We start from the raw sequence: 26040 nt of genomic DNA on the forward strand, positions 1-26040 counted from the left end.
CAGACCGACAACCGCAGATTGCGCGAGCAAGTGGCAGCGGCCAGGCCAAAAGAATTTTGCGAGCGGGACTCGATAGCTTTTTTCACTTTGAGGCAGACGACCAAGGGTTAGGGTGGGCGACGGCTAGCACCACACTCCTCTCCTTAAAATCCCTGTGTGGTGGCGGCGTGCCGACTGCCGTCCTCCCATCCCTCCCTTGCGCCTTGGGTTGGCCTGTTTGCTTGCTTTCTGTCTTTTTTCACTATTGCGTATTGGCCAACTCTGGCTCTGACCCCTATCTCTCATTTCCCAATTTTTTGCATGTGGCGTATTCGGCAAAAGCACGAGCCGTCCCGATGCCCTGGGCGCTTCTTGAGATCCTGGGCAGTCGACGACCTTGAGCGCGCCCTCTCTCGCCATGCGGTTGTACGCCTGCGTCGCACCAAAATGGCCAGGGCAAGCCTCCTCAGGCACGCTGCCGCGCACACAATCGAGAGTTGTGGCCTCGTCATAAAAGACGGGCGCGCCCTGGGAGCTGAGACGCCGAAAATTGCGCAAGTCCTCCAGCCGCGGCTCCAGGTGTTTGGCCTGTCGGAAGGGCGTGCAGGGTGTCGGTGCTTGCTGCTGAAAGTGCACGAACACAAATGATCGTGCAGGCTCAAGGAGGGGACTAGGCGGGGGTGCTGCTGGGACCAAAGGATGGATGGGACGCACTCCATCGATGAACATGGCGTCGCAGCGCTTCCTCGGGTGCTGACGCTCCCAGTCCGGCACAGTCTCGTTCGACAGCCCCACCACGAGCTTGAAGCGTTGGACGTACGTGTGTTCCATGAGCTTACCCTGCGGCAATGACCAAGGGTTGTCGTACATATCGAATGAGAAGACCTGAGCGCTTCGGACTGTCTCCAGGAAGAGCATCGAGCTGTGACCGGCCATGAAGCCGAGCTCACAGATCGTATTGATCTTCGAGCGCGTCGCGTAACGGCAGAGCCAAGAGTTCAGGAATCGAGTCTTCGTCTGGTTGTAGCCTTTGTCGAAGATGCCCCACTGGCCGTGCGCGCCATAGCCGACGCGTAGCGCCTTTGCCGCCGCTGAGAGCCTCTCGCCGAGCAGTTCTATCCGATCGCAGCCCTCAGCCGAGCACGCCTCGGGTTGTGGCAGCAGCGTTTGTGCTTCGATGAATGCACGGCCAGATGCGCGCTTCTCCCACAACGCCGAGACTCTTCCGGACCCTTGCATGCGCTCCATGGCGTGCGCATTGCGTTGCGCGCGTGGCAGAGTCTGCGCCAGCGAGTCGGCATAGCTGTGCTCGCCACATGCAAATGCCTGCTCAAAGCAAGCAAGAAGACAAGGCGCATACGGTAGACTGCCTGGACCGATCCCCACAGACATCGCGTGCGTGAAGACACGTGTAGCCTATTACAGTTCACGGCCTGTGGGCGGCTCTGTGTGCGTGTGTTCGTTCGCATCGTCGTTGTGACACGTGCCGCGACGGCCGCGTTCTAATTTCACGTTCACAGTTTGCATACGAATCTCTCATGCTAGGTTTAGCAACAAAGGCCAGAAATAGTATATTACCAAAAATATAGTGCCCTCTGAGAACCCTTACCTAGTGATTGAAGATCCCTCACACCATCATGGGGCGGCCCCACACGCGCCTCGGTGCAGTTCTGTCTGGTGTCACTGTATAGCGTTTGCGGGATCTCCAGCACCCCGGCTGTCCGCACACCGCAGGGAGTGTAGCGGTTGCAGCCAGGCCTGGGTTCACATGGCACCTTGTGGCCGGGTGGCAGCGGCATTCTCAGAGGGCGAAACGCGGGTGAATCCGGCGTCGCCGCAACTTCGTGTGTATTGCAATGGGAGGTGGCGCTTTTAGGCGGGCTGCGATCGAACTGCATGCACATGAGACAGAGACACATGCACAACAACACAACATGCACATGCACATGTATGTGCATGTGCATGTGCATGTGCATGTGCATGTGCATGTTGTGTTGTTGTGCATGCACAACAATCGCCAGAGGACGCGGGCACTCGCGCGCGCTTGTTCGAGTACCATCATCGGATGGACGCTGTCTTCTCCGTCCATGTTGGCACCCTTGTCGGCGCGCTGCCGTACGAAAAGGTGGCGCCCGGCGAATGCGTCACGCTTCATGGCTCGAGCGTGTGCGGCCTGCGCGTGGCGGAAGACCCGCTGGGAAATCTCGTCGCCGACGCGATGCGCTGGTCGGCACAGACGGAATGCGCGCTCGCGAATGGAGGGATGATTCGCGCAGCGCTACCAGCGGGCGCCGTCTCTCAGAAGGAGCTTGTCGAGATGTTGCCCTTCCAGAATGAGGTGACAATCGTGCGGCTGAGTGCGGCCGACCTGTTTGCGGTGCTCGAGGTCAGCATCTCCGGGCTCGCCGCAGTGACGGCCGTCTCAGCACCTCTTGGCCGCTTCCTCCAGGTCGCCGGCCTCCGTTTCGAGTGGTGGTATGAGTCGGGTGGCATCCCACTTGTGCATGCCGTGCAGCTCGAGGGTTCAGACGGCACACTGAGGCCGCTATCGCGCACAAACACCTCCGAGGTCACTTGTGCCGTGCCGTCGTTCCTTGCCAGCGGCGGCGATGGCTACTCGGTGCTCGGCACAAAATCCTCCACAGGGACCGGGTTGCAGACCGCGGTGGCGCTGGCCGACTACTTCGCGGCCGCCGCGGGCGTGCTTGACCCGCGGGTTGAGGGACGTATCAGCCGGATCGCAAAGCCGCGCTACCGCCCGGCGACGGTAAACATTGGGCTGCTTGCGCCGATGTTCTATCCCGACGGCACCATCGACCTTTCCACTACGTCGTGCCGCGCCGCCTTCCTCCTCGCTCTCAACGAGATCAACGACAAGCAAGACGGCGTCGCCGACACGCTGCTCCCCTTTACCCAGCTGCGCTTCGCCTACCGCGATTCGAAGTGTGACCCCATCTACGGCTTGCGCGGCGCCGTTGAGCTCTCGCAGAATGCGTTTGGCGATGGCGTCAGCGCCATCATCGGCGCGGCCTGCTCCTCCGCGTCCACCTGGGCTGCCACCGCTGTTGCCGACATGCCGATTCTCTCGAGCTCCGCAACGGCTGCCACGCTGAGCGACTCGACGCAGTACCCGTCGTTTGCGCGTGTTGTGCCGTCAGACAACTTTCAGACGCAGGCGATGGTCGACCTCCTCGTCAACCTGTGGGGTTACACGAGGGTTGCCCTCGTGAGCAGCACAGACGCGTACGGCACGGCGGGCGCGAAATCGTTCACCCGGTCTGCGCGCGCGGAGAGTCTCGAGATTCTCGCTGACGTGCGTTGCACGGATGGCGAGGCGGACCTTTCGCTGCAGTTGTCGACGCTTCGCAACTCGGGCGCGCGCGTCATCGTCATCATATGTCCCGACCCCCCCAGCGCCAGCCGCTTCCTCGCCGAAGCGTACGCCGCCGGCATTGGCGGCCCTGGCTACTTGTGGCTCGGAGCCGATGCTGTGACACAGCCGCAGACGTTCGACAGCGTTGAGCTCGCGCCCAGTGCGACGCAGCGCGAGCGCATTGCACAGGGCTTCTTTGGGACGACCGCCGCAGAACCGAGTGGCACGAGGTACGACAATTTTCTTACGCGGCTGCGCGCAATGCCGTCGACGAGCGACACCACATCCCCCGGCAGCTGCAATTTGCAGTTGGATGACGAAGGAGGTTCGTATGTGTGGGCGGGGGATCACGACGGCAATGCGAGCACGCAGCTCTTATGCGCCGGGTTCAACGCGACAAGCATCTCGGAGTGGGCCGCATATGAATACGACGCCGTGTATGCGCTCGCGCACGCGATCCACGATCTGCTCGAGGTTCAGCAGAAGAGCGCCATCGTCGGCGCCGAGCTGATCGCCGCCCTAATGGAGCGCGTCAGCTTCGAGGGCGTGACGGGGCTCATCGATCTCCACACCGGAGACTCGAACGGTGTGTATGGAGCCCACTCATACCGTGGCGACCGGCAGGTAGGCGTCGTCTACGATGTCAAGAATGTTGACGCCTCGGGGCAGCTCGTGACCATCGGCAGGTGGGCGCCGTGCGCCACCTGCTCGTTCGCGCAGCGATGGGAACAGGTTGCCCCTCTGGTGTACTCCACGGGTGGAGCGACGTCGCCACGACCGGAGGTGCTTGTTGCTGATCCATCGTCCAACTCCGCCGGGCCGATCATCGCCATCGCGGTATCAGCCACTTTTGGGCTGACGCTAGCCGTGCTATTATCATGGCGGCGCATCGTCAACATCAGCGTCAAGAAGATCGAGCAGTGGTGGGGGCTCCCCGCAGTAAAGAAGAGCAATGAAGCCGAGAAGGAACGCAAATGTTGCTCCTTCTGGTTCGTGCCCGCCGACTTTGTCGTTGAACTCGCAGGGGCTATCGGCGAGGCAGCGGGCGCAGAAGAAGAAAAGTCGAGCTCTGGTTCGAATAGCGGTGGCAACAGGCGCTCAAAGTTCCTCGCCCAGTATCTCGACGCGAGCACGCCCACGACGACCTTAAGCAGGTGTTTTGCCCGCTTGCAGCAAGTCAGAGAGGCGACGAGCTCGCTCCCAACGGCGAAGGTGCACCCGGCAGCAGACGGCGCGGCGCCAAAGCTTCACAGGCAACGTTCACTTGAGAGATGGGTTTCCAGCCCTCAAGAGAGCGAGAGGGAAAAGCTGATGCGGCTGTTGACCGACGTGCGCAAGTCGGAGGGCCCTGCATTCGCGCGTGCCATCGCCGCGTCCAACCTCACTTTCCGTGCTCTCAAGAAGGCGGGCGTGCTGGTGCGGCGCGAAATCTACGTCGAAGATGCTTTCCGTGGCAAGTATGCGCAAGAATACCTCGCGGTGAGCCACCGCTGGATGATTGCCGAAGCACCCGACGCGGCGACGGGGGCCGAATGCGCGCAACTCGACGCTATCGCGAAGCACTTGCTTAGTCAGCCCGAGTTAACTCGCCCGAGGTTCGTGTGGTTCGACTTTTGGTGCATGCCACAACACTCCCGGGTCGACCACACGGCGTACCTGTTTGTGCTTCGATCGATGCTGTACCCTAGCAGACGGTTGGCCTGCTTGTACGATGCGATCGCTTCTGTCTTCTCCCTGCTGAGGACGTATGCCACAGCACCCGCTGCGGAGGGCGAGGGGAAACGCAAACGCAAGTGCCGGCGCACGCCGCTCGAGGACGAATCGTTCTACTGGATGCTGGAGAATATGTCAATGCTATACGTTGGTTGCGCCGTCCTCATCCTCCTCGATCGCGCCTACCAATCCCGCTTCTGGACAAGCTTTGAGGCGTGGCTCGCCTTGCGCACCGCCACCGCCGAGGGTCTCGTGAATACGCCTTGCCCAACCGACACTGGGGCCACGGAAGGTGGGCTGGCGCAACTATCGCCGCGCGCGAGCGTCGCGACCGTGTACGGCGCGCCTGGCGCGCTAATTCAGTCGCTGCAGGAGGAATGGGCAATGTGCACTCGTGAGGAGGCGCGCGAGAAGCTCAGGTCGCCCGACGTGAGCGTGTCCAACGGAAAGGATAAGGAAATGCAGTTGGGCAGGTGGGAGGGCGACAAAGTGATTGAGTGCAAAATCTTTGAGCTTGACGACCTCGCACAAGAGGTCTTGGCTCCTGACAGCAGCACACGGGAAAGCGAGAAGCTTCGGCGAATACGGACCGCCAAGCAGAGGCGCCTTTTGGCGCGAGCCAAGGAAGTTTCCCGGCTCAGCCAGAGCTTTGTTAGGCGGAGTCGTGAGGACTGACTTGATACATCATAATGGCGCACAGGAGCCAAGCAAATGATTCGGCTCAGTCAGAGCGTACGTAGAATGTGTGCAAGGCTCTCTAAAGTGTCGGAGAGGGCGGATCCGGCCCAAAAGACGGGGGGTCTCCCATTCCCCACCTTCCCCCCTCCACCCGCCTAGCCTCCCACGACCCCCCTCCCCTACCGCCGCGGTCATTTCCAAAGAATTTTATTGGCGCGACTCCTGCTGTCGGCGCTCACACTGCCTCGGCCACCTCCGCTTGCGCTCCATCCGTCCATGGCGTCGTCGGCGCATGGCCTCGCCGTTGCCTCGCAGGGCGACACCCACCCGGCGGCCGTGGTGATGATAATCTCCACAACCGAGGCGGACGCCGTGCTGAGCCGGAGCGGGCTCACTGCCGCGCAGCTGCTGGCGCCGTTTGCGCGGGCGGACCCCGGCCTGACGGTGCAGACGAGCGGCGAGCCGTACCGGCTGCGGCGCTTCTGCATGCGCTTCGAGGCGGCCGGCGACATCCGCGCGGCGTCGCCCGAGGAGTCTGAGCGGCGGCTGCTCGCCCTCGTGGCGGCGCACGACACGTCGCAGCCGCTGCAAGAGCAGCGCACGGCCGCGCTGGCGCCGTGGCTCGCGCCGGTGCACGAGGCGCTCTCGGCGGAGCTGCGCTACGCCGAGCACGCGGGGCACGAGTACCCTGTCGCCTGCCTCTTCCTCGGCTCCGCCTCTCAGCCGCAGCTCGCGACCACCTTCAACGAGCTGTACGGCGCCCGCATGCCGAGCTGCCTCCGCGAGGGGCTGTGCGACCCGACGATCGCGCGGCGGTTCCTGCTGCTCGACGACATGGCCGACCGCTCGCGCGACCCCGCCCGCGCGCAGCAGGCGCTCCGCGAGCTCACCAGCCGCTCAGCCCCTCCCCGAACCTTCTCGGAACCTTCTCGGAACCTTCTCGGAACCTTCTCGGAGCCTTCCTGCAGGCGCTGCACGAGCTCGGCCGCGCGCTCGGCCCGGCCGCCTGCCACATGCTGCCCGTCAACTCGGCACCCGGCCCGTCGCCGACGCCGCACGCAGAGTGGGCCTCGGTCACCGCACCGCCGGGCGCGCCTGCCGCCGGAGCGCTGATGAGCGAGTCTGACGTCGCCGGCATCGCGGGCTTCGCGCGAACGCAGCTCTGCCGCGCCGTGATCCACCAGCTGCAAGGTCCGCCGCCCCGACCCCGCCTCCTCCGCCTCCTCCGCCTCTACTCCTCGCAGAGCCGCACGCTACCCTCTCACTGCAGCCGCCTCACCCCGCCTCCCGTGGCGCGCGCCAGGCCGGCTGCAGGCCCTCGAGACGCTCGTCAAGGAGAAGCGGCAGGGCCTCAAGAACACCTTCCGCTCGTGGATCGGCGCCAAGCGCCTCTCCTCGCCCGGCGGCGCCTCGGCTGGCGGCGGCCCCTCGGCTGGTGCTCTCGTCTACCCGAGCACCTGCATCGAGGAGAATAGCGGCTCCCCACCGCACGCACCACCCCTTCCTCCTTCCCCCCTCGCCGTGGCGCCGCACACACACACACGCACACGCACGCACGCACGCACGCACGCACGCACGCACGCACGCACACACACACACACACACACACACACACACACACACACACACACACACACACACACACACACACACACACACACACACACACACACACACACTTCCCTGCCCCGTCCCACCCCTCGCCCGGCCCGGCCGAGAGCCCCGTCTCCCCGGCGCCGCGTCGCGCAGGCGCACCTGCGGCAGGTTGCCGATTACGCCCTCCTGCTGCGCGACTACTCGCTCGCGCTGCAGTACTACCGCGCCGCTGCGGCAGAGTTCAAGGCGGACAAGGCGTGGACCCACTTTGCCCTCGCGCAGGAGATGGCCGCCATGTGCCTCCACCAGGCGCACCGACGGCCTGCCGGCAGCCAGCTCAGCGAGCCCCAGTCTTGAGCGACTCGTGTGCCTCCTCCAGGCCGAGGACCCGCGCGGCGCCGCCGAGGCAGCGGAGAAGGCGGCCAAGGCGTACCTGCTAGGCAAGGCCAAAGACGGCGACCGCGCGGTCCGGCGGGCCACGCGCGTCGCGCTGCAGCAGCTGCAGCTCTCGCAGCACTCCGCCTCGCGCGCTCGCACGAGAGAGGCGCCACCCCGCGCCGCTGCCGCCGCCGCCGCCCTAGCAGCCCGCGCGCCGCACGCCGCCCACCCTCACCCACTCTCGCTAACACTCACCCTCACCCACACCCGCCCACACCTGCCGCCCCCCTCCGCCCCCCTTCGCAGGTCGCTCGCTCGCTCGTCAACCAGTCGACGCAGGAGTCGCCCCTCTTCTCCGCCATGCTGCTCGAGCAGGCCGCCCGTTGCTTCGTCTCCTTCCACGCCGCGCCGATGCACAGGCAGCAGCAGCCGCGCGACATGCCCCTCGCCGGCCCGCTGCAGCCCCCTCCGCCAGACCTTCTCACACCTTCCCGCAGGCAGCACGCGCTCTACATGGTCCTCGCCGGCTTCCGCTTCCTGTCGTGCGGCCAGCGCCGGCTGGCGGCGCGCGCCTACTCGTCGGCGCTCCGCGTGTATGAGGGGCGCGGCTGGACGCACATCGAGGGCCACGTCTGCTCCGCCCTCGCGCGCAACTACGCCGCTCTCGGGCTCGTCGACCTGTCGGAGCGCGCCGCCGCCGCCCGCGCGCCCGCACGCCCGTTTCCCGGGAGCGCTGCCCTCACCCCCGCCCTCTCTCCGCGGCAGGTTGCCTTCTTCCTGCGCCTGCTGCGCAACGGCGCCCAGCCCTCCGAGCGGCTCGCCGGCTGCCTGCGCGAGCTCCGCTCTCTCGTCGCGAAGCAGCCGCGTGCCGAGCGGTTCGAGGCGCTGCCGCTGCCGCGCTTCCGCAACGAGAGCATCGCGGTCCTCCTCAACGACAATGGCGCGGTGGGCGGCGTCGCCGAGGCGGCTGACGACGAGACGACCACGCTGTCCGCCTCGCACCCGCTCTGGAAGCCGCTGATCGAGCCGCTGCTGCCGCCGTCCGAAGTTGCCCTCGGCAACTGGCTGACCGGGCCGCGTGCGGCGGCGGCGTCGGCGGCGGCGCTCCCGTGCGCCGTGGTTGGCGAGTGGGTGCAGCTCGCCATCAGCGTCGAGAACCCGACGCAGCTCTCTCTCGAGCTGAGCGAGGTGCGGCTCGTCTGCACCTTCTCGGGCACGGAGGGGGCGGAGGGCGGGGCGGGGGGCGGGGCGGGGGGCGGGGCGGACGGGCCGCTCGAGCTCGAGAGCGTCGGCCTCGTCCTCGAGCCGGGCCAGACCGCGAGGCTGCGGCTCGGCGTGCGCCCAAACACCGAGGGCGAGCCTCCCCTCTCCGCAGAGCAGCCGGACACGTCCGCGACACGTCCGCGACACGTCCGCGACGCGTCCCACAGGTGAGCTCCGCCTCGCCGGAGTGCACTGGACGCTGCAGTCGGCGCTGCACGGCGCCCACACGCTGGCGCTCAAGGGGCAGCGCCTCAACGCCACAAAGGCGCGGCGGGCCCGGCCGCGAGTACGGCCTGGACTCGTTGTGGAGTGCTCACTTCTTGTTCACTTCTTGTTCACAGGCGCAGCGGACCGGCCGCGAGTACTCCTTCTCGCAGAGCCTCTCCCTCTCCGTGACGCGCCGGATGCCGCTGCTGCGCGCGTCGCTCGAGGGGGCGCCTGCCGAGCTCCTGCTGGGCGAGACGGTGCACGCGACGCTCCGCCTCTGCAACGAGGGCTCGATGCCGCTCAGCTCGCTGCGCGTCCGCCTCTCGCACCCCGCGTTTTGCGTGCTCGGCGAGCCGCTGCCCGGCGGCGCCTCCGCTCCCGCCGCGGCGCCGGCGCCCACCGGAGCGGGCGAGACGCTGCTTCACACCAGGAGGCCCGCCCGCCCGCCCGGCGCCGGGTCCGACCCGACGATGGCGACGGTGGCGCTGCCCGGCGGGCAGCTGGTGCCGGGCCAGAGCCTGGCGATGCCGCTCTGGGTGCGCGCCGCCGAGGCGGGCCGCCACTCGCTCCACTTTGCCCTCGTCTACGAGCCGCTCGAGCCGCGGCCGCAGCTCAAGCGGCGCGTCTGCCCGCTCTCGGTGCATGTGCGCGTCCGCCCGTCGCTCGCCGTCGAGCATGCGCTGCGGCCGGCGCACGCGTGCGCTCAGGCGCGCCCGCCGAGGGGGTTACACTGGTGGTGGTTACACTGGTGGTGGTAGTCGTCGTGAGAGGAAGGGGTGTGAGCGCAGGCGTGCCGCCACGTGCTCGGCTTGCACGTGCGCCGCGACTCGTCCGAGGGGCCGCCCGAGGGGCCGCGGCTGCGGCTCGCGCAAGTCTCGAGCGTCTCGCAGGGGTGGGAGCTCGCCCCGCTCAGCGGCCGGTCCGCCCCGCCGCCCGCCCTCGCCGCGGGGGAGGAGTGCGTCGTCCACCTTCGGCTGGGTCAGGCGGCGCAGCACGGGCCGGGCGGCGGCGCGCCCCTCCCCTTTGTCCACTCCGAGCTGCGCTTCGGCGGCGGCGGCGGCGGCGCGCCGGTCGACTCGCGCGCGGTGCCGCAGCTGCGCTTCCTCGAGCAGGACGCCGCCGCCGCGGTGAGCCCCGGTAGCGCCGACGACGACAAGTACGGCCGCGCCTCTCCCACTCCCTCGCCCGAGCCGCGCGACGACCTCTCCGCCGCGGCGCTCCTCCTCCACTGGCAGACGGAGGACGGCGGACGGCGCGGGCAGCTCCAGGTGACGTGCGTGCGCGTCGGGGTGGACCTGGCGCTCGCTGCGCCGGCGAGGAGGCGCGCCGAGATCGGACCGGGGATGGGGGCGGAGAGGGGACCGGAGATAGGGCCGGAGATGCCGAGATGCGGACGAGATGCGGCCAAGATGCACACAACCGCCCCGAGGAGAAGGCGCAAAACGGCAGGCAGGCGCCCACCGCTGGCGCCTGCCGGGCGCCTCCCTCACTCCGCCTCCGGACCGGACGCAGGCTCGCGGGCCGGTCGCCAGCGCCCGGGGCGGGCAGCTCCCCGCTGCCCTCGGCCGCGGCGCTCGCGGCGGCGCTGCACCTCGCCGTGGTGTGCGAGTCGTGCGCCGTCTGCCGCCCGCCCGAGCCGTGCCTCCTGCCCGTCACGCTGCACGTCCGCAACTCCTCCGACGCGCCCCTCGCCTTCAACTTCGCGGCCGGCGCCGCCGCAGAGCCGGAGGGCGGCCAGTCGGCGGCGGCCGAGGGCGGCGGGCAGTACGCGTGGCTGGGCACCACGCGGCTGACGCGGCACTGGCTCGGGCCAGGCCAGACCGCCGAGCTGAAGCTGCACGCGGCCTTCGCCGGAGTCGGGGCCGCGGTGCTCGAGGGGCTGTCGGTGGCGGTGTGCGGGTGGCGGGACGCAGGCGGCGAGCCCACCTGGCTCGACGAGCCAGCCCTGTGCGACGGGCCCCCGCCGTGCACCGTGCGCGTCAAGCCCGGGCTTTAGAGTAGAGCGTACTGCGCGGCGCGGCGCCAGATTTTTGGGCTAAAATATTTCTTCCTCGTTTGACCATCCGCCTCTCTCAACGTCATAGCTCATACAATACATACGGCTTTTCTTAAAGGCTTTAACGTCCGCACTCTCTGGTCTCTGCACTCACTCAGCTTTATACCGAGTCCCGTCTAGTTGTCTAGCTAGTTGTGTAGACAGCGTACCGAGAGCCGTAGAGTCTAGACACTAGACTTGAGACAGAGTTACGCAGAGACTACGTACCGTATAGAGTGTTAGAGTCATTATAAATGTAATCGAGCGGGTCTGTTTTGAATAAATAAGTATAAGTGAAGAAAACGGACACCTCTCCTAGGAGATGGGTAAAAGGAGCAGGTGTCACATTTTGTTCGGAGATGCGCACGGAGTCCTTGAAGTATGAAGAGTAGCTAATGAATCGCATCGCTCCGCCTCCACCTGCCATCCTGCACCGTGTACGAGCGCACTTCGCAGTTGTCCATGTACTCATCCTTGGTGAGATACATGAGGAAGCCGCCATGCGAGACGAGGAGGAGGGTTTGCTCCGGCCGCGCCTCGATGTAGGACGTCAGCCGGCGAGCACGCTCGTAGATGCGCTCCTCGCACTCGCCTTCAGCTTCGTAGTCGTAGTCGTCCGCAATCGCTGCGGCCTCCCACGCCTCGACGCTTCCGGCCTGCGCCATCGCGCTGTCGTGTCCCGTCCAATCGAACTCTGCGAACGACAACCGAGGGGAGCGGAGTCGCGTGCGGTCCATGGGCAGCTCGCACAGCGCCTCCGGATTCGCCACCCGCTCTCGCGCATCGGTTACGACAACCCTTGGCACCATTTCTGGCGCCACACCATTGGTCGTCTGCAATGCCCGGAGCACAGGGGAGGACAGCACAACCTCGGGCCGTGGAACGAAGGTGCGAATGTGCGCTCTGGCAGCTACGAGCTGCATCCGGCCTGTAGCTGTCAAGGACGTGTTTCGCCTGAGCTCGGCGACATGGGACACATTGTGCTCAGCCTGTGCATGACGGACGACGTGCACGACCTTTGGCATCCGGCGCTTCGGCAGACCTGACTTTTGTGGTGGAAACGGCGTCGCGCCTTGGCCTCGGCGTCGCGCCTCGACCGAAGGACGTCCTCCCAAGTGTGACGTTTCATCATGGGTCGCCGTAGGAACCTTGTGCGCCGCTAGTAGGAGCGCCGCCGTCGCCGTTCAACACCAGGCGCACAAGCCTCGCGGCAACCGCCCTTTATCCACACACTGACTGCCTCGTACACGTCTCCACTCAGGGCATGCCCAAGGCCGGAATGAAGCCGAAGAAGCAGGCCATCCGTGGCGCAATCGCAAAGAAGCCGATCGCAAAGAAGCCGGCCGCAAACAAGGCGGGCAAGAAGCAGAAGAATGTCTGGCTCAACCTGAAGGTTGGTCCAGGAGATGGACGACTTGGAGTCGATCACTTCCTCGCTATTGCAGGCGTGAAAGCGATGGGCTCTAGGAAGGCGAAGGTGATCCTTTTGCACAAGGCCGTAAAGACGAACAAGTTCAAGACACAGGACCTGAAGAACCTCGGCGAGGAGCTCGGCATGCCCCGGGAAACATGGGACGTCCCAGCCATGTACACGAAATACTACTACAAATCCAAGGAGTGGGATTCGTTCGAGACCTCGTGCTGAACGGGGCTGAGGCGTGATATGACGATCGGCCGTCGATCCCGAGGTACGAGGGTCGTCGGTTGAGCTAGGGAGCCTGACGATGGACGCAACCGCGACCCCTCGTGGCATATCTCTCGCCGCCGGCGAGCTTGGGGCCTCGCGGACGGCAAATTAACAGTGTCAGGCCGGCTCGCTTTCTGCCCTTGTGAGCGCTCATGCCCGCACCTGCGGCTTGTCTTGTTCCGTCCGGGCGCGGCTGGCCATCGGCTCTAGCGCCTAGGTAAGGTGAGGTCATGCAGGTGAATCGGGAAGGTATCTCTCTCTCTCTCTCTCGCTGCGGCCTGCGGGTCGCTGCCGGCCGACGATTGTGCCACAAGCAATTCAACTTAAATTCCCCCCCCCCCCCCCTCTGCCTCTCTCCCCGATTGAGAGGGAGATGTTTAGCAATACTAGCGTCAGTGCAACCCGGCGTGGGGGAAACTGCGAGCACAAGCGCAGATGTCGGCATTGCCCACGCTCGCGAGAGCTCGCGAGAGCAGATCAGCGGTAAGCCGCGTCCACATCGGCGCCGGAGGTTGCTCCGTGTAGGTGCGTGGGCGGCTAGTGCGATGATCGACCGCTGCCGCCGCCTCAGAGTCGGTGTAGGTATATTGTCGGTGGTACGCTGTGCGGGTGGGATAGTTCAATTTCTTTTTCGTTCTTTGTGCCACGCGCCACCTACGATAATAAGCGAGAAGCGTTGCGCAAAAAAGAAATCTTCGTGGCCCCCTCGCGAGGCTTGGCCGCTCGCTCAAGCCACCACCCGACCTCACGCGACGACGAGCCGCTGGCCACACCGCACGAGCTCACGGTCGCGCACCTCACAGTGGCGCTCTCGTGCATCTCCTCGCTGACAGTCGCGCATGCAGGTCTGCGTACACAATGCCAGCGGATTGCCTCTGATGGACGCGGCCCTGAAAGGCAGCCTGTCGACGACGGCACCAGACCCGTTCGTCGTCATGACCCTCCCCGGCGTCAGCGTCGCCGCCGACGACTGCCGAAGGGTAGGCCTCTTGAAGGGCGAGCTGATGCGGAGCACGGCGAGCGACGGCTCCGGCTGCTGCCGCTCGACAAAGCTTCAAAACACGCAGGAGCCGCTGTGGCCGTCGCTCTGCTGCGACTTCCCGACCGACCGCGGCCCGATCCAGATCACGGTCTGGGACGACGACATCCTCACCGACGAGCTCATCGGCGAGGCGCAGCTCGAGCCGCCCTCCGAGTTTGCCTTCTCTGGCCACTCGTCTGCCGGCCTCGCCTCGGCCGACGTCTCCTCCTCCGCCAGCGTGCAGCTCTCGGGAGGTCCGTGCTCCGGCTCGCCCTGCTCTCTGCACGCCTCGCTGCACCGCGTCCTGCCAGTCACGCCGGCCTCGCCCGCCGACACGCCCGCGCCCTTTGTGCCTCTGGGCGCGGTCGAGGCGTGCGTGCTGAACGTGCACGGCAGCGGCCCGCAGCAGGTTGGACGCCCTCCCCGAACCTTCCCTGAATCTTGTCGAAACCTTCCCATAGGCAGCGGCCTGCCGCGGATGGACCAGTTCAGCGCGAGCGATTGGGTGGTGCAGACGCGGTTCGGGCATGAGCCGTCCACCTACCGTGCGCGCTCTTTCCGCTGCGACGCCTCCCTCGTCGACGCGGCGATCAGCAGCGTGGACGAGTCGATCAGCAACTTAGAGGGCGCCGTCACGCAGCTGGCTCAGCTCTCCGACGGCGCCGCCTCCTCCTACTGGCCCCACTGCTGCCGCACCTTTTACGGCGTCTTCGCCGCGCCGCACTCGCTCCTCTCCTTCGAGGTCTACGACAGCGACCCCTTCTCGGACCAGCTCTGCTGCAGCGGCACCGTCCCCTTCCTCGAGGCGCTCGGCTCGGGCCCCTTCACCGTCCGCCTCTCCGGTGGCGACTCGCGCTACCTCGACGCCGTGCTGCGCTTCGCCAACCCGCCCTCCCCGCCGCCGCCCGCGCTGCCGCCCAGCCCGCCCAGCCCGCCGCCTCTCCCGCCGGCGCGCCCAGGCTCCGGCGCGTGCGCCGAGTGGCGCCGCCCCGCGACCGGCGGAGGCGAGTCCTCCCCGCGCGCCCCTCCGCGCGGCTGCTTCCTCGCCGGCCCGCCCGAGTGGGGCAGCCGGCCCGAGTGCCTCGTCGGCCCCTTCTTCGAGCTGGTCGGCGGCAGGGACGTCCTCTCGCTCCCGGACGTGCACATGCTCCCCGCGCAGCCGGGCGGCTGGCTGTACGAGATCGCGGCGCCCCTCTCGGGCTCCGTGCGCGTGCAGGGGCTCAACGTGATCCGGGTCCAGTCGCTGACGCTGACGCGGATCCGGTGCGCCTACCTCGAGCGAGAGCCGCTCGACTTGTCCACCTCGCTCCACTGGGCAGACTGGCTGACCGGCGCGGGCGCACGCGAGGCAGCGGGGGAGGCGCGGGGCTGGGGCGCCGACTCGCTGCGCGTCGGCCTCCACGTGCGCGAGATGACCTGCACCGCCTCGCTCTCGGTGCGGCAGCCAGAGGGTCAGTTCACCGACCTGCTGAGCGACGCTGCGGTCAGCCTCAGCCTCACCGACTTGCGGGTCGCGTCCGAGGTCTCGGCCGGCTTCGAGGCGAAGAACGGGACGGTGCTCCTGCGGCAAGGGTTCGGCGACCCGGGCTGCAAGCCGCGCACGGCGTGCAGCTGCGGGCTGCTCGACGCCGCCTGCCCGTTTGCTGCCGTGTCGATCGGCGGGCTCGAGGCGCGCATCTACGACTCTGCGAAGCCTGACGTTCAGGACACGCCATGACATGTCCGAGACATGTCCCGTAGGCGCGCATCTACGACTCTGCGAAGCCTTCGCGCGTGCTCAACGAGCTCGTGCGGGTGATGGCGCCGCTGCTGCAGCGGCAGCTCGTCGCGTCCGCCGTCTCCTTGCCGCTGCCCCGCCGCGTGCCCCTCTCGCGGCCGCCGCCGCGCCACGCCGCAGGCGGCGCCACGCCTCTCTGCGTGTCGCGGCGAGGCCCTCTCTCGCCCCGTCCCACTCCCTCGCCCCGCCGCGCAGGCCACTCCTCCAGCCCCTGCATGCTCTCGGACCACTGCCGCCTCTTCAACTCGCTCTCGCAGAGCCTGCTCGCCGACGGAGGTCTCCTCCACAGCCTCCTCCTCCGGCTCCCGGCGGGACGCCCTGCCAACCCCGCAGCCCTGCTTGCGCAGGCCCGTTCCGCCTCTTCAACCTGCTGCGCAGGATCGGCGCGTCCGCCCCCGCAACCGCCTCGCGACCGGCCGCCGCAGTGCTGCGGTGCGACGGGCCGGCGCTCGCCGCGACGGTCGGGGCGTTCTTCGGCGACAGCCCGCTCTCCGCGTCGGGCGAGTTTCTCGCCGTGGACGGCGCGCCGCGCACCGAGGCGGGGGCGCTGCGCCTCGAGCTCTCCGCACTCGACGTGACTGTCGGCGCGCAGTCGCTGCTCTCCGTCGGGCTCGGCTCCGAGCTCTCCGCCTTTCTCCACTTTGACTACGTCGAGGTGCGCGCCGGCATCGACGTGGTCTGGCTCCCTGCCGCCACGCCGCTGCGCGGCATGCCTGGCACAGAGGGCATGCCTGGCACAGAGGGCGCGCTCGACGCGTCGCGGGCCGTGCGGGAGCGGCTCGAGCTGGTGATGGTCGGCCGTAGCGTCTCTCTGAGCGCGCAGACGTCGCACTTGAGCATGGAGGGCGGCGCCTCGGTGCTGGCGTGCGCCCTCTTCCGGCTCGGGCTGCAGCAGCTCGAGCTGGACGGGGATCTCGCCGTCGAGGCGCGCTCTCTCGGCGGCGGGTGGGCAGACGACGTGTCTCGCGCCTTCAACGAGCTGGCTGGCCTCTACCTGCGCGGCTTTAGCGGCGAGGCGGTGAGCGGCTCCGTGCTGCCGCAGCTCGTCCGCAGCGCGCTCCTCTCCACGGAGCGGTGCGCCTCCGCCCGGCCGTGCGCCGCGCCACCAGAGGCTGCCGAGGGAGGCGGCCAGGATGGGGCGGAGGAGGCGGAGGCGGCGCCGCCGCTTGGCTCGTGGATGCAGGGGTTTGGGATGGGGCGCATCTTCGGGTGGGTGGTGCGCGGCGCTGTGGCCGCAGCGGGCGTGAGCGGGGTGCCGCCCATCGTGCTCAGCAGCACAGACGGCTCCGCCTGCCGGCTTGAGCCGTCGGGCGCCTTACGCGACGGAGCAAGCTGGACCTTGGAGGAGGGCAGCACGGCGCGCTTCAGCCTCCTCCCGAACAATGCTTCGGCTCCGGCGCTGGTGCTGACTGCTGTGGCGATGGAGACGCGCTTGGGCGAGGCGCGCCTGGAGGCAGGGCGAGAGGACACGCTGCTGTTCGCGCTCGACCGCGCCGAAGCCAGCGCGACCGTCCAGCTCGAGCTACCTCGCCCCGGGCCTCGCAGCGGCGACCCGCGCGCCGAGCCGAACGCGTCCGCCTCAATCACGACCTCGGCGCGCCTGCGCCTTCGCGACGTGCGCGCCGCCGTGCCAGTCCGCTTCAAGGGCGCCTCGCGGACCCGCGCGGCTCGGCCGTGGATGTTTAGCCTCTCCGAGCTGATCGGCGGCGCCGCGTGCGTTCACGTGCGGGCCACGGGCGAGCCCACCTTCAGCGCGACCGTCGAGGCGCTCGTGGTGCGCGAGGGCAGCGCGGCGGAGGACGTCGCACTCGAGGAGCCCATCCCACTCGAGCTTCTGCCAGCGTGGCGGCCATGGCTGGCCGACACCATCAACGAGGCGGCAAAGGCGGCCGAGGCGACGGCCGGGAGCTGCCCGGACGCCTCCTTCCCCGCAGATCTCCTCATGGCGACCCCTCTGTGGGCAGTCGTCGTGCTGCTGCTTTTGACCGGCGGTGCCGCCGCCGCCGCGTGCGCGCTGAGGCTCCGGCGAGCCCTCTGTACTAGGCCACCGCCACGCGAAGGGTTTGTGCGCATGCTCGGCGAGTGAGGTTTAGGGGCGCGATCGCATGTTGTTGTACGTTAGCCGCACCCACCCCGCCGGCCCATCTGCTTGTACCTGTACCTGCACCGTACATATTCTTGTGGACCCAGGGCTCTCTCGCACCTCAACCTCTCATCATAGACAAACTAGCGCGCAGCGCCACATAGGAGGTATTTTCTTCTCAATATAGCAAGGACCAGGAAGTCAAGAGATTGTGAAATTCTATCCTCCGCTCTCGCCAGTCCACCGTTTGTATAGAGTATGGGCGTGCCACAAAAAACCCCATCGGGTGCCTTCCGCCGGCCGCTCGCCGCTTTCGCCTGACGCACAATCGCGCCACCATGTGTGTGTTGTGTGTGTGTGCACCATAAACATACATATGCGGAGGAACGACTCCGACGCAAGCGCTCTCTCAACCCACAATCTCTCGCACAATCTCTCGACCCCAAGAGTTGAGCGCGGCAAGTGATGACTGCCCCATCTCCTCTCCAGAAGATTCGTTCACCGGCTTCTCCGACTGCGCTGAGTGGTAGGGCCCCCAAGGGGCCTAGAAAGCGCGCCTCCCTCTCCCTTTTCTCCCAGTAAGCTAAAAAAGTAGATATGTAGGAAGGCGAAGAACAGTCAGGCTCGGACTGGACACTCCAGCGCGGTGTATGGGTGGACGCGAGACAGGAGTCGTGACGGCACGCTCGATCGAGCGACACACAGACACACAAACTCACAAGACACTCAGCCAACTGGGCTGCCACACATCACCGGCACTACGCTACTCGCGCGTGGTTTTCTTTTTTGCACTGAGGGAGTCCATGGAAAATTCTTGTTGAGCTAGCCTTCGATGTTATGAAACAAACGCAAGGCGGACATGTGGCACATCGCTCTCGGGCCCACAGACATCCCGCACACCCGCCGCCCGCGCGCCCCACCCCGGCCGGGAGAAAGGGGAGTGACAGTTTGGGACGGCGACAGACGAGATTTAGATACCTCGCACTCCATGTGCGAGAACGCAGGCGGTAAATGTAAGCCGGATGGCTCACAGGCCACCTCTTGCGCCCCGAGCTGACCATCTACCGCACTGCACACTTGCGCCCCCTCGCTCCCAACCCATCCACCTCGCCTCGGGCCGCGCCGCGCGATCTCGGGCGATCTCGCGCCATCTCGGGCGATCTCGGGGCCGCGCCGCGCTATCTCGGGCGATCTCGGAGCGTCGCTCGCGCGGCGGCACACCTGCTCAAAAAAGGAAGGAGGTTGGAGGCAGGAGGTCACGCCCCATCCAGAGCGCCATGTAGGAGTTTTTTCTTTTTTGGTAAAATTCGACGCGTTTTGTGGTCGATTCTTGCATCGAACTTGTGATGCGCGGCCGGCGCAAAGGGCCGCCTGAGCTGAGCTGCGAGCCGCCGCCGCCGTCGGCCGCCCTCGACGAGCGCAATGGCAGCTCCAGAAGCGCCCATTGACGCGTCTCGTCTCGCGACCCTGTCCTATGCTTCTCTCCTAGAGCTGGCATCTCTCGGCTGCATGGAGAGTAATGCGGTCTCGAGCCACGCCAAGCTGCTCATCGACCGAGAGATGGAGCAAGCGCACACAGCGAACCCGATGCCGATTGGCTCGCGGGCTGTCATCCACGGGATTCGGAGTCAGCCGCACTACAACGGTGAGGAGGTCACAGTAATCGCGTGGCTGCCAGCAAAGTCTCGCTACGCCGTGGGTTTTGTGAGCCTGAATGAGGCTGCGGTGCAGGTGCGATGCAGCCAACTCGATCGGTGCAGCAATCCCTTTGCGAAGCTCGAGGACGAGAACCTCCTGAGAGAAATTTTGAGCACGCTTTCGAGCTGGGATACTGCCGCGTGCGCAATGGCTGTGCAACGCTCGTGGCGGCAAGCGCTTCGCAATGGGTGCTGGCCAATAGCTGCACCGGTGCTCGCACCGGAGCCTGTTCTTTGGGCAGCACCGGGCGGAGAGCAGCCGAGCTGGACATTCGCACTGAGCAGCTTGCCTGGCGCGGAGCGGATAGCAGCTGTCCTCGACTTTGTTGACTCGATGGCGCGCCTCTGGCCAGGAGTGCTTCCAATACGATGGCCGGGTGTGCACCAACGCCTGAGCTGGCTGTGTGGCCGAACGGTCGACGAACCCCTCACGAACGCCGACGTGAAAGGCCATGTGTTCTCACGCTCGTTTTCGGGGGAGCGCGTCAGAACCTCCTGCAGATATCACGGCATGACCTATCCAACCGACGGGCTGCCTGCTCCGCCGTGCGCCTACACGCTCCCGGCGGACGCGGCTCTCTTCTTTGCGCTAGTGCCGGAAGGCTTTGGCTCAAAGAATGACCGGGACGCTGATGACTCCGGCAGCCTCCCCCTGACTGGCACGTACCAAGGGCTCGATGTGCAGACGGCATCGTTGCACATGCCGAAGCTGAGGTTGCGAAAAGGGGCCGGCTTTTCGCGAACGGCGCTCGATGCGGACGACGCGGCTGTCGGGTGTGCGTTTGCTGATCGGCTTCCCGTGGCGATGACGCGAGATGTCATTGACGGTCATCTCATTTGCCTTTATCTCTGCTGCGATTTACAAAATGCTCACTTTGGGAAGATACTGCTCCTCGAGACGCCACCGCCGGGCGATGCGCGCCGTTCTCGCCGGGTGACGTGGACGACAGCCTCACTCTCAAGGCTTCTGCAGCTCATCGCCGCCGCCGCTCAAGGTCAGGCCCGCCAGCCAGACTGGGACGTCGCATGGTCCGCGGAGCGAGGAGCGCTAGGCAGACTGATTGCGGCGCTCAAGAGCGGAGGGCAAGAGGTTGAGATGCCGCTGCAGCCTAAATTCCCGCCCCCAGTCGAGCAGCAGGCGCCGAGAACGCGCGAGTCCATCTTGGATGAGATGCTTGCGAGCTTCATGCTCGAGGGCTTGAGCAGAGAGGAAGCTGTTGTCCAGATGGGACGACCTGAAGTCGAAAACCTCGTGGATCACCTGTTCGCAACTGCGAACCCCTCCTTGCGGGCGTGACTGGCATCCTTCCCGTGTGCCTTGGGAAGTGGAGGGCCTGCGGGCTAGCCAGAGTAGGGTAGGGTGTAGAGACACACGAGAGGGCGAGGCTGCAGACATCGTGCGGTGTTTGGGTGCGTGTGCACCCCGTGTCGTGTGTCCGTATGTCGAGAGGGCAACAGGTCCGGGGGAATCGTGCCGAATGTCCAACGTCGCTCTCCGTTGTTTGTTCTGAGTGCCCTGTTTTTTGTGTATCATTTTGTGTATCAAACTGCTCCAGGAGTGAAAGAGTTGATTAAATTCAGGCTTTTCATCATCAAATAAACTAAAAATAAAAAAGGGTGGATCGATCTCATTGTGAGGCCCGGCGCAAGACGGGCGCGCTGCCGCCGCGCTCACGCGTCAGAACCGATCGGTGTCGCTCACGAGCTCGCACACCAGCTGCTCGGGCGGCAGCAGCGACGCCGGCTCCAGCACCCCGAGCCTGCCGAGCGTCTCCGCCACGGTGCGCAGCGTCGAGAAGGACGCGCTCGGCGAGCTCGCCCAGCTCACCTGCGGCCGGCGAGGGGAGGAGGGTGGGGCGGGCGTGCCGCGTCGCGCGGGGGGCACAGGAGCGCTCCGCCGCGCCGTCTGCAGCCACTCGGTCACGTCCTCCGGCTGCAGCTTGTACATGGCAGCGATGGTCTCGACGCCATCGGTTTTGGGGGGGGGCCCCCCCGGGGTCTGGGCTGTCCCAAAGGGGGCCCCCTTTTCGGGCCCAACGCCCCCCCTTCCGGGTTGGGCGGGCCAACGGACGGTTGCAATCGCGCCTGCGGAGGAATGGGAGGGAGCACTGGCGAGAGGCGCACTGCGCTCGGCCGCACCCCGTGCCGCGATGCGCCGAGGATCTCGCCCGAGAGGCCGCCGAGCGCCGCCGGCGTCGCGGCGAGCGCAAAGCAAGGCCACGGCGTCACGCACTCGCCCACCCGCCGCCACTCGCCCGAGTCGACGAGCGGCTTGGTCGTGAACTTCTCCCACATGAAGCCGTCGGCGCGCCCCTCGCGCAGCGCCTCCCGCGCGCCCTCGAGCGATCCAACGATCTCGAAGCGCAGCGAGGCGGCCGCAGCCTCGCCGGCCCGCTGCTGCGCGTCGACAAAGGCCATCAGGTGTGAGCCCGACGTCATGCGCGAGACGGCGAAGCGCGGCGACGCCCCGCCGTCTCCCGCGGGCTGCGAGTAGAGCTGCGCCGCGTCGGTGAGCGGCGAATCGGCCGCGACATGGATGCCCCACGTGAGCGGCGAGCTCACGTAGGTGCCGACCAGCCGCGCCGGGTTGCCGCGGTGGATGTCGGCGACGATGCCCTCGGTGAGCAGGATCGCCACGTCGAGCTCGCCGTCGCGGAGGGCTTTTGCCATCGCGCCCGTGCCTCCTGGAAAGTCTGTCCACCGCACGTCAATGCCGCGCTCCGCAAAGAGGCCCGCCTTTGCCGCCGTGTGCCACGGCGCGTTGAAGTGCTCCGGCACGCCGCCGACCCGCAGCACGCGCGCCGCAGTGCTGCTCATGCGTCGCATGGAGCGCCTCTTCGACTCGCCCAGCAAAGACGAGCCCGCGCCGAGGCCAGCACCGATGACCTGAGGGATGTCGTCTCGGATCAGCTGGCGCGACCAGCGATTTCTTTTTCTGCTGTGAACCTCGCGGGGCTCGGGTGTTGCGCCCGCACACGCTGTTCCTCCCTCTAGGTCTCGCACAAAGAAAGAAAGAAGACAGACAACCCAAACGAGGGGTAGGGGAGGAGGACAGGGTCCCCACCTGCACGAGCAGGATTTTGGAAGGACGATCAGGGGGACAGGCGGGGCTCTCCTGCTCCTGACAGGCGATCGCAGCGCAGCACAAAGTGGCGCATAAAAAATTCCTGAAGTCAGAGTGACACTCAATGTTCCGACACTTGCGCGTCGGCCACCGCCTCGGCGCGGGCCTTTCGCGCGCGGCGCGGAGAGGCGCCTCGTCCGGGGCGGAGCTGCAGTCCCGCCCGCCGCGGCCGCCCGCCGCGGGCAGCAGCAGCAGCTATCCGCAGCCTCCGGGATTCCGCCGCGATTCGGACGGCGGCCGCACGCTGACGACGCGCGACCTGATGGCGACGCGCGCCTTCCTCGGGTACGAGCAGCGGGTGACCCACCCGGCCAACTACCGCTACCTCCTCGGCTTCCTCTCGGGCCACGCCATCATCGACCCCGAGAAGACGCTCCTTTCGCTGCGGCGCGTGCTCTCGCTCCTCAAGAAGATCTCCTTCTCGGGCGGCAAGGTGCTGGTGGTGAGCACGCAGCCCAAGCTGGCGCGGCTGACGCGCGTCATCGGCGAGCAGAGCGGCCACTTCTACCTCGCGCGCAAGTGGACGCCCGGCCTCCTCTCCAACTGGGAGCTCTCGCGCCGGCAGGTCCGCAAGGCGATCGAGCTGTCGCCCATCGCGCAGCGGACGGGCCGCGTGCGGCAGAGCGACGTGCAGCGCGCGCTCAACTTCAAGGGGATCGAGCACATGGCGCGCCCGCCCGACGCCATCGTGTTGCTCGACTCGACTTCGCTTCACGGCGAACCAGCCGCCGCAAACATCCCCGTGATCGGCGTCGTCGACACGGACGGCCCCGCGCGCGACGTGGACTACCCGATCCCGGCCAACGCGAACTCGGTGCGCTTCTACCACACGCTCGCCAACCTGCTCGTGCGCGCGCTCAAGGAGGGCGAGGCGCTGCGGGCGACGCTGGGAGAGTACACCTCGCCGGCCGAGGGCGATCTCCCGGCGGCGGCGGGGCACCGGTGAGGCGGCGGGAGGAGGGCAGACTTGGTGAGCGCTGTCGAGATCGGTTAGCCGTGTTCTTTAAGGATAGTTCGACACACACACGCGCCGGCTGTCTCATGTGTACCGCAGCCGCTTCCCACAGCGAGCGCTGGGAATGTGAGGACAAGTTTACCCACAAGACTGAACCCCCGCAGGCGAGCCAGCCAGCGAGCGCACCGCTGGGATGACCTGCACGAACCCCTTTGAATTCTTGCCTATCGACACGGTGGGCCGCATCCTGGCTCACGTGCCGCTTTCGCTGCTGCCTCGCACAATCGCGGCCGTACGTGCATCGAGCAGCGGAGGTGCGGTGTGTATGGCAGGAGACACCGTCTGGCAGGCTCTAGTGCCGCGATTGGATCCTCGCGACGGTGCTCCAGCCTGTCTCTCGAGCCGTAAGTCGGCTCGGCTCGTCCGTGGCGGCGAGGCGTCCTTTGTGCGCGCGTGGGGCCTGCTGCTGACGCGCGCTGAGGCGCTGCACCACAGCGTCGCGGTCTGCGGCCAGGACAAGCGACACCTGACGCTCGCCAAGCTAAAGCACCTTCTCGCGCGCTTTTCGTGCGCCCTCGTCGATCACGCGTCGCCCGTCTACAACGCCACGCTGCTCATGGAGGCGCGAGGGTGTGTGTGGTTCGACGGCTCTGTGCAGCGAGGCGAGCAAGCCTCTCCCGAATGGTGTGGTAGGTGTGCAAGGCGCGAGGCACGCGCGAGGCGAACCTGGCGCTGTGCGCGGCCCACTTGCTGCGTGAGCGCGGCTGCGACGCCAATGCGCGGCCAAGCGGCGACCGGAGCTGCACGCCGCTCGTGATCGCCTCGTGCCGCGGCCTGCCGAGGCTCGTCGCCCTGCTCCTCGAGGCTGGCGCCGACCCGTCCATCGCAGGGGAGGGCCGCTTCCGGCTTGGAGTGCCGGGAGGCGCAAAGACGCTGCGCGGCTGCCACACCCCGCGAGGCTGGATCGAGGTGGTTGCTGCGCGCCGCTGGCGGCGAGCGCCGCAGGCCCTCCGGCCACGTCCGCTCACGCCCGTCTTCGTGTGCTCTCGCGTAGGCCTTGCTCACCGCAGAGGCGGCGCACGGCGTGGAGGCCGGGGACCAGCTGTCGCTCCAGCGGTGCCGCCGGCTGCTGCAGTCGGCGGAGAGTGGGTAGAGCACTTGGGGTTGGAGAGGAGCTCTGACAGGTCTCTCTCTTCTTGAGGTTGGAGCTTTGGTGTTCTGCTATGTTTTCCCCCTCCCTCCCTCCCTCCGTCCAAGTGTTGTGCGATAAATAAATAAAACGGACACACCAAACGAGCAAAAGTTTCTTCTCTCTCCAAAAAACGAGGGGTGGGTCGTGGGTCGTGGGAGAAGGACAGCGTGGACAGGGGGTTATTCCCCACCTGAACGAGCAGGATCTTGTAAGGACGATCAGGGACACAGGGTGAAAGAAAAAAGAAAGAAGTTTACAAACAAACTCCCTCGCAAAGAAAGAAAGAAAATAGACAACCCAAACGAGGGATAGGGGAGGAGGACAGGGTCCACACCTGCACGAGCAGAATTTTGGAAGGACGATGAGGGGGGACAGGTGGGCCCCCTCTGCTCCTGACAAGGGACACGACAGGCTCGCAGCGCGGTGTTTTGCGAGGATTGTAAATTTCCTCGCCTTCCTTTTCTTGCCTCTTTTGGTACCTGTGTCGAACCTGTGTAAAAGAAAGAAAGAAAACAGACAACCCAACCTGTGTGCTGTGCGGAATTCTGGAATTCTTTTTCTTCGGAAGAAAGTTCAGTGTCTTCAGAGCCCGACGAGTGCTCACGTAAACGCATAACCCCGCGCGTGTTCACACTGCGGCCAGCTGCGCCGCGGCAGCTGGTCGTGCGTATGCCAGACACCCACGCTCACGCAGAGGCCGCTCCAGCAACACAGGAAGAGGCGGAGGAGGTCGCCACGCTCACCGCGCTGCCACTGGAGGTGCTCGCAGAAATCGCCTCGGCGCTGCTGCCGCCGCGCCTCTTCGCAGCACCGCCTGCAGAGTGGCGGCACCTGATGAATCTGGTGTCGGCCTCGCACATCACGCACTTTGCGGCGCTCGAGGCGCTGCGAGAGCGCGTGCCGGTCGAGAGCGATCTTCGTCCAGCGGAGCTCTGCGCTCTGGCGGGATCGCTGCTGTCCGGCGGCGGCGCCTCCAGGTGGGCCCCTGTGCGTGCACTGCGGGCTGTGCGGGCAAAGACCAACTTCACCCTCGCCCTCCAAGCGGCGCCCAAGCTGTCGGGCGCGTCGCTCTGCGCGCTCGCGCCGCACCGCCTGTGCCTTTTCGGCGGTCGGGACTCCTCCTCCGGTGACACTCTTAAGGCCACGTACCTGGTCACGCTGCGATCCGGGGTGGCGATCTGGGACGAGCTCGTCGGCTGCGCTGCACCCCCGGCCCGCTGCTACCACACCGCCACACTCTGGGAGGAGGGCCACGGAGGAGGAGCAGCTCCGCCGATGGTAG

General features: G+C 66.5%; 7 protein-coding genes across 7 annotated transcripts; 4 read left to right on the forward strand and 3 right to left on the reverse strand.

Annotated features, from left to right (window-relative positions):
* Window positions 1-281: 281 nt before the first annotated feature.
* Window positions 282-1371, reverse strand: EMIHUDRAFT_196305 (hypothetical protein; the record flags this gene model as incomplete). Its single annotated transcript, XM_005770558.1, has 3 exons — window positions 282-340; window positions 423-567; window positions 694-1371. The coding sequence occupies 3 exons, from the start codon at window positions 1369-1371 to the stop codon at window positions 282-284; spliced, it is 882 nt and encodes a 293-aa protein (XP_005770615.1).
* Window positions 1372-2044: 673 nt separating this feature from the next.
* On the forward strand, window positions 2045-11183 carry TRS85 (trafficking protein particle complex 8; the record flags this gene model as incomplete). The annotated part of the gene is made up of 10 exons (XM_005770559.1): window positions 2045-5599; window positions 6059-6433; window positions 6712-6934; window positions 7047-7264; window positions 7493-7596; window positions 7649-7805; window positions 8024-9052; window positions 9322-9831; window positions 9976-10508; window positions 10700-11183. The coding sequence occupies 10 exons, from the start codon at window positions 2045-2047 to the stop codon at window positions 11181-11183; spliced, it is 7188 nt and encodes a 2395-aa protein (XP_005770616.1).
* A 431-nt stretch (window positions 11184-11614) lies between these two features.
* On the reverse strand, window positions 11615-12031 carry EMIHUDRAFT_95972 (hypothetical protein; the record flags this gene model as incomplete). Its single annotated transcript, XM_005770560.1, has 1 exon — window positions 11615-12031. The coding sequence occupies one exon, from the start codon at window positions 12029-12031 to the stop codon at window positions 11615-11617; it is 417 nt and encodes a 138-aa protein (XP_005770617.1).
* A 1756-nt stretch (window positions 12032-13787) lies between these two features.
* EMIHUDRAFT_461363 (hypothetical protein) lies at window positions 13788-17893 on the forward strand (the record flags this gene model as incomplete). The annotated part of the gene is made up of 4 exons (XM_005770561.1): window positions 13788-14184; window positions 14392-15381; window positions 15903-15983; window positions 16055-17893. 4 exons carry the CDS (start codon window positions 13788-13790, stop codon window positions 17791-17793), a joined length of 3207 nt encoding a protein of 1068 aa, XP_005770618.1. The 3' UTR covers window positions 17794-17893.
* Window positions 17894-21165: 3272 nt separating this feature from the next.
* On the reverse strand, window positions 21166-22304 carry EMIHUDRAFT_196313 (hypothetical protein; the record flags this gene model as incomplete). The annotated part of the gene is made up of 2 exons (XM_005770562.1): window positions 21166-21315; window positions 21627-22304. The coding sequence occupies 2 exons, from the start codon at window positions 22302-22304 to the stop codon at window positions 21166-21168; spliced, it is 828 nt and encodes a 275-aa protein (XP_005770619.1).
* A 569-nt stretch (window positions 22305-22873) lies between these two features.
* On the forward strand, window positions 22874-23557 carry EMIHUDRAFT_61587 (30S ribosomal protein S2; the record flags this gene model as incomplete). The annotated part of the gene is made up of 2 exons (XM_005770563.1): window positions 22874-23196; window positions 23236-23557. 2 exons carry the CDS (start codon window positions 22874-22876, stop codon window positions 23555-23557), a joined length of 645 nt encoding a protein of 214 aa, XP_005770620.1.
* Window positions 23558-23891: 334 nt separating this feature from the next.
* EMIHUDRAFT_196315 (hypothetical protein) lies at window positions 23892-24719 on the forward strand (the record flags this gene model as incomplete). The annotated part of the gene is made up of 3 exons (XM_005770564.1): window positions 23892-24218; window positions 24287-24535; window positions 24621-24719. The coding sequence occupies 3 exons, from the start codon at window positions 23892-23894 to the stop codon at window positions 24717-24719; spliced, it is 675 nt and encodes a 224-aa protein (XP_005770621.1).
* Between the last annotated feature and the right edge of the window lie 1321 nt (window positions 24720-26040).

Source organism: Emiliania huxleyi (genome assembly GCF_000372725.1).
Source record: "Emiliania huxleyi CCMP1516 unplaced genomic scaffold EMIHUscaffold_4, whole genome shotgun sequence".
Lineage (NCBI taxonomy): Eukaryota > Haptophyta > Isochrysidales > Noelaerhabdaceae > Emiliania > Emiliania huxleyi.